The sequence below is a fragment of the Lathyrus oleraceus genome, chromosome 4 (genome assembly GCF_024323335.1).
Source record: "Lathyrus oleraceus cultivar Zhongwan6 chromosome 4, CAAS_Psat_ZW6_1.0, whole genome shotgun sequence".
Lineage (NCBI taxonomy): Eukaryota > Viridiplantae > Streptophyta > Magnoliopsida > Fabales > Fabaceae > Lathyrus > Lathyrus oleraceus.
This window is the reverse complement of record NC_066582.1, coordinates 88,012,968-88,019,391: the sequence shown is the minus strand read 5'-3', so window position 1 is coordinate 88,019,391 and position 6,424 is coordinate 88,012,968. Positions and strand designations below refer to the sequence as shown.

The 6,424-nt window shown below is 44.1% G+C and overlaps 1 protein-coding gene across 1 annotated transcript; it reads left to right on the top strand.

Moving 5' to 3' along the window:
- The first annotated feature begins 248 nt into the window (after positions 1 to 248).
- Positions 249 to 1,289, top strand: LOC127136148 (pentatricopeptide repeat-containing protein At3g23020-like). Its single transcript, XM_051062742.1, has one exon. It carries the CDS (start codon positions 249 to 251, stop codon positions 1,287 to 1,289), a length of 1,041 nt encoding a protein of 346 aa, XP_050918699.1.
- The last annotated feature ends 5,135 nt before the right edge of the window (positions 1,290 to 6,424 follow it).

The window sequence follows — 6,424 nt, the reverse complement described above, 5'->3', positions numbered from 1 at the left end:
AGCCATTACATTTGATTCCACACAAGAAAATACAAGTCTTGACATTTTTGAGCAAATGTTGATTTTGGTCAATAGTTGACTTTTAGGTCAACTTTGACCAAAGTCAATCCAATGTTTCTTTCGGGTCACATACATATAACACTTTGATTGATACATATGGAAAGGCTGGTCAGCTTAAAGAAGCATCTGAGACTTTTGTTAAGATGCTTAAACAAGGCATACCGCCTACCACAGTGACATTCAATACAATGATTCACATTTGTGGAAACCATGGACAGTTAGAGGAACTGAGTTCACTGCTGCAGAAAATGGAAGAGGTGCGATGCTCACCAGACACAAGGACCTATAACATTCTTATCTCTCTACATACTAAGCGTAATGATATTGATATGGCAACAAAATATTTTAAAAGAATGAAGGTGGCCCACCTTGAGCCAGATCTTGTTAGTTACCGTACCCTCTTGTATGCGTACAGTATAAGGAAAATGGTTTGTGAAGCAGAAGAGCTTATATCAGAGATGGATAAGAAGGGCCTCCAAATTGATCAGTTCACCCAATCTGCTTTGACTCGGATGTACATCGAAGCCGGAATGCTTGAGCGGTCCTTGTTATGGTTTCATAGGTTTCATCTGGCTGGCAATATGAAATCTGAGTGCTATGCTGCCAACATTGATGCATATGGAGAGCACAGACATATTTTGGAAGCTGAGAAAGTCTTCCTTTGGTGCCAAGAACGGAAGAAACTCAGTGTCCTTGAGTTCAACGTGATGATTAAAGCTTATGGTATAGGGAAATGCTACGATAAAGCATGTCAATTGTTTGATAGTATGGATAAACACGGTGTAGCCGCAGACTGGTGCAGCTATAGCTCTCTCATACAAATTCTGGCCAGTGCTGACCAGCCTCACATTGCCAAACCTTATTTGAAAAAAATGCAGGTGGCAGGATTAGTGACTAATTGCATCCCATATTGTGCTGTGATTTCCAGTTTTGTAAAATTAGGACTCTTGACAGATTCATTAAGCTATAACAATGTCCTTGACCTGTATGCTAATGCTGGGAGACCCAAAGAAGCAATACAAACTTTCAAGGACATGGTAACAGCTTCAATACAACTTCATGATTGTAGTTTAAGATCACTTAGAAATCTTTTGCTTAGATATGGAGCATCAAGGCAAGCTCTTGACAAATTACAAGTATCAATGAAAAAGGACACTTCCAATGGTTTACAGGCATGGATGTTGGCACTCACAAGTGTGCTTGAAATGGATGAATATGATAACAAATAGATTTATTCTCTGCACTTGGTCTTCAAAGACATTGCTTTGTTAGGCTCACAAAGTTTTGCTGATGGATAAGAGAATTCCATCAGTATGACAGCTGGCGACTCTGCTGGGGAGCTGGTTTCCCTAAGCGAGTCCCTCCTAGCTTTTGTAGATTTCTTGTTTGTTGGGTGTTTATGCTTTTGTACAGTCGTTTACTTTCCGCATTTACCTGCTCTATCTTATTGCATTCATGTACATATGTTTGTTGTATCTGTGGGTTCTGTGGGTTGTTTGTTTGTTGGGTTGGGACTGTTCTATGAGAGATAAGCCCACTACCCAGGCTTGAGTGTACACATAGGTGTTAGAGTGGATAGTCATGAGGCTTGCGTGGTATGTTGCTACGTTAAGTCGTTCATGAGACCCACATTCCAGACGAGGTTTCTGTTGGATATATTTTGTCCTATGGGTGTTCCATAACGACAGATATTCCTTTAGAAATCGTCGACTCTGGTGACCATTTCCCGAGAACTCAGTCGAGGCCTCTCCTCCGAGACGCGTTTATGTTAGCTCTGGTGGGCGCATTTTCGCTGCTCAATCCGAGGACCCCGAGACTGGGAACTTGCTTTAGGATGTCCTGTTGAGGGGAGTCAGCAGAGGTTTTTTATCCCGTAATAATGCCAAACCTTCAGTGGTAAACGTATTATTCTCGACTGAAGGGCTGAAGCTGACAAACTTCTGTTCTTAGAACCTACCAGTGAGGGGCGGGCTAAATTCAGGGAACCTTAACCTCCAACCAACCCGGTTTTCTGAAGCAGAGTTTTGGTCTTGTATTATATTCCTCAGTGGGTTTCTCTTCAGACAGTGCAACCCGACAGATATTCAAGCAGATACAGCAGTCCTGATTTCCATGTCACTGCATTGCATCACATCATTTTGCATTCATATCATTTAACACATGTTTATCTATTCCCACGGGTTCATATCTTCTTCTTGATTCTAGTCGGGGTTTTCTTCTTACACTGTTTATCAAATGTGAGACTGGAATCAAGGGGGTAGAATGCCCTTTGGAATTGATGAACATGTTAGTGGATTTGCATATCCCATAACATGTCACAATGTTGGGGCAGTCTCATCAACACTGCATCAGAAGATCAAGTTCCCAGTCAATGGAAGAATTGTCACTGTCTGTGGTGAGGAGGACATCCTGGTCAGTAACCTGTCTACATTCAAGTATGTAGAGGTGGAAGGTGAAATTCAAGAGACTCTCTGTCAGGCCTTTGAGTCAGTTCAGATCAAGGACGCAGCTCCGGTGGAAGGGGTTAAAGCAGGTGCCTCTGTCTCATCCTTCAAGCAGGCACAGGCCTTGGTGGATTCAGGTGTTGCTCCCGGTTGGGGACGTCTGTTGGAGTTACCAATGAAGGACGACAAGTTCGGGATTGGGTATCAACCAGCGTTGACTTCTACAACTTCAGCACTTCAGACTCGTCAGGGGCCGATTACTTTCTCTAGTGCTGGCGTCATCCAATATGGCCAGATCTCTGCGATCGACGATGAAAATGGAGATAGTGATTGCGACATCGACAACTGGGTGCGTCCGAGGATCCCGAGTGAAGTCATCAACAATTGGTCTTCCGAGGAAATTGTCCAAGTCACTCTTCTAGAGGAGTAATTTTTCTTTGTTTATTCATGCATGTCCAAGTCTTACGTTCCGCCCAGGGCGTAATGACTCATTGTAGGGCCCATCTATGTGAATACCTGCATTGTTTATCATAAATGAAGGACGTCTTTTGCATTCAAATATTTTGTTCACTGTCTTTCTATTTTTGCAGTTTTCAAAATTTCAAAAGAATAAAAATATTTGGCAATGTTTTGTTTAGTTTTCACTCACTGTCCACACTCATAAGCACATACCATCACTCATGCAGATGCACATCACCGGATCCTATTGATAACGATTCTGCTATGGCTCGCTTCGACTTCGAAAACCCAATCTTCCAAGCTGAAGAAGAGGGTGATGAAGACTGTGAACTCCCTGAGGAACTTGCCAGGTTGCTAAAGCAAGAGGAAAGGGTCATTCAACCACATCAAGAGGCTACTGAAGTGATTAATCTCGGCACCGAGGACGCCAAGAGAGAAATCAAGATAGGGGCTGCTTTGGAAGATGATGTGAAGAAGGTGTTGATTGAACTGCTGCAAGAATATGTTGACATCTTCGCTTGGTCTTATCAGGACATGCCAGGGCTTGACACAGATATTGTGGTACACCGTTTGCCTCTCAAAGAAGGTTGTCCTCCGGTCAAGCAGAAGCTCAGAAGAACAAGACCACAGATGGCTGTCAAGATAAAAGAAGAAGTGCAAAAACAGTTGGATGCAGGGTTTCTAGCGATTACCAATTATCCGCCATGGGTCGCAAATATCGTCCCAGTACCTAAGAAGGATGGAAAGGTACGGATGTGTGTCGACTACCGGGATCTGAACAGAGCTAGCCCTAAAGATGATTTCCCATTACCTCACATCGACGTTTTGGTGGATAACACAGCTCAGTTCTCGGTATTCTCCTTCATGGATGGCTTTTCTGGCTATAACCAAATCAAGATGGCACCAGAAGACATGGAGAAGAGAACTTTCATAACCCCGTGGGGCACCTTCTGCTACAAGGTGATGCCGTTTGGTTTGAAAAACGCTGGGGCAACATATAACCGAGCTATGGTGACTCTATTCCATGATATGATTCATCATGAAATCGAGGTTTATGTGGACGATATGATTGCCAAATCTCAGACAGAAGAAGAACATCTGGTAAATCTGCAGAAGCTGTTTGAACGGTTAAGGAAATTCAAGATGAGGCTTAATCCGAACAAGTGCACTTTCGGGGTGAGATCTGGAAAATTGTTGGGTTTTATTGTTAGCGGAAAAGGGATTGAGGTGGATCCTGACAAAGTGAAAGCAATACAGGAAATGCCCGAGCCAAGAACGGAGAAGCAAGTTCGTGGTTTCTTAGGGAGGTTGAACTACATTGCAAGGTTCATCTCTCACCTAACAGCCACGTGTGAGCCAATTTTCAAATTGCTGAGGAAAGATCAGGCTATCAGGTGGAATGACGATTGTCAAAGGGCTTTTGAAAAGATAAAAGAGTATTTGCAGAATCCCCCTATCCTCATGCCTCCAGTCCCAGGGAAACCGCTGATTATGTACTTGACAGTACTTGACAATTCCATGGGTTGTGTTCTCGGTCAACACGACGAGACAGGCAGGAAAGAACATGCCATCTACTACTTGAGTAAGAAGTTCACAGATTGCGAGTCGAGATACTCAATGCTTGAAAAGACATGTTGTGCACTTGCATGGGCTGCTAAGCGATTGAGACAATACATGCTGACTCACACAACCTTACTGATCTCCAAGATGGATCCAGTCAAGTATATATTCGAGAAGCCAGCTCTCACCGGAAGGGTTGCTCGTTGGAAAATGGTACTGACAGAATATGATATCCAGTATACATCCCAGAAAGCCATCAAGGGGAGTATTCTGTCAGACTATCTTGCTCAACAACCGATTGAAGACTACGAGCCGATGAAGTTTGATTTTCCAGATGAAGACATCATGTTCCTCAAGATGAAAGACTGTGAAGAGCCGGTTGTTAGGGAGGGACCTGATCCAGACGAAAAGTGGACTTTGTTATTTGATGGGGCCGTCAATGCCAGAGGAAGTGGAATTGGTGCTGTCATTACCACTCCGAAAGGTGCCCACATGCCTTTCACCGCTCGTCTGACCTTCGAGTGCACCAATAATGAAGCTGAGTACGAGGCCTGTATCTTGGGTATTAAGCAAGCCATTGATTTGAGAATCAAGACTCTGGACATCTTCGGAGATTCATCTCTAGTGATCAATCAAGTGAATGGTGATTGGAACACTCTCCAGCCTACTCTGGTCCCCTACAGAGATTACACGAGAAGACTGTTGACTTTCTTCACAACAGTAAAGCTGTATCATATACCTCGTGATGAGAACCAGATGGCAGATGCTCTTGCTACTCTATCCTCCATGATCAAGGTGGTTCAGTGGAACCATGCTCCTAGGATCGATGTTATGCGCCTTGATAGGGCCGCGTATGTGTTTGCCGCTGAACTAATGGTTGATGGCAAGCCCTGGTATCACGATATCAAGTGCTTTCTGAAGAATCAAGAGTACCCTGCAGGGCATCCAACAATGACAGAAAGACTTTGAGAAGATTGGCAGGCAGTTTCTTCTTGAACAAAGACGATGTGCTGTATAAGAGGAACTTCGACATGGTTTTGCTCAGATGCATGGACAAACACGAGGCGGACATGTTAATGCAGGAAGTTCATGAAGGCTCCTTCGGTACTCAGGCCGGCGGACATGCAACGGCTAAGAAATTGTTAAGGGCGGATTATTACTGGATGACCATGGAATCAGATTGTTACAAATATGCTCGGAAGTGTCATAAATGCCAGATTTATGCTGATAAGGTGCATGTACCACCGAATCCTCTGAATGTGATGTCTTCGTCGTGGCCGTTTGCAATGTGGGGCATTGACATGATTGGAAAGATTGAGCCGACTGCTTCCAATGGGCATCGCTTCATCCTTGTTGCCATCGACTATTTCACCAAGTGGGTCGAAGCAGCGTCGTTCGCGAATGTCACCAGACATGTGGTTGCCCGTTTCATCAAGAAAGAAATCATTTGTCGCTATGGGATTCCCGAGAGAATCATTACTGATAATGGTTCCAATCTCAATAACAAAATGATGAAGGAGTTGTTCCAGAACTTCAACATTCAGCATCACAATTCTTCCCCCTATCGTCCTAAGATGAATGGTGCTGTTGAGGCAGCCAATAAGAACATAAAGAAGATTGTGCAGAAGATGGTCGTTACGTACAGAGATTGGCACGAGATGCTACCCTTCGCCTTGCATGGGTACCGCACTTCAGTACGTACATCGACCGGGGCAACCCCTTACTCCCTGGTGTATGGTATGGAAGCAGTCCTACCTGTTGAAGTGGAGATTCCTTCTCTAAGAGTCCTGTTGGATGTCAAGCTAGATGAAGCTGAATGGATTCGGACAAGGTTCAATGAGTTGAGTCTTATCGAAGAGAAGCGAATGGCAGCCATTTGTCATGGGCAGTTGTATCAGAGT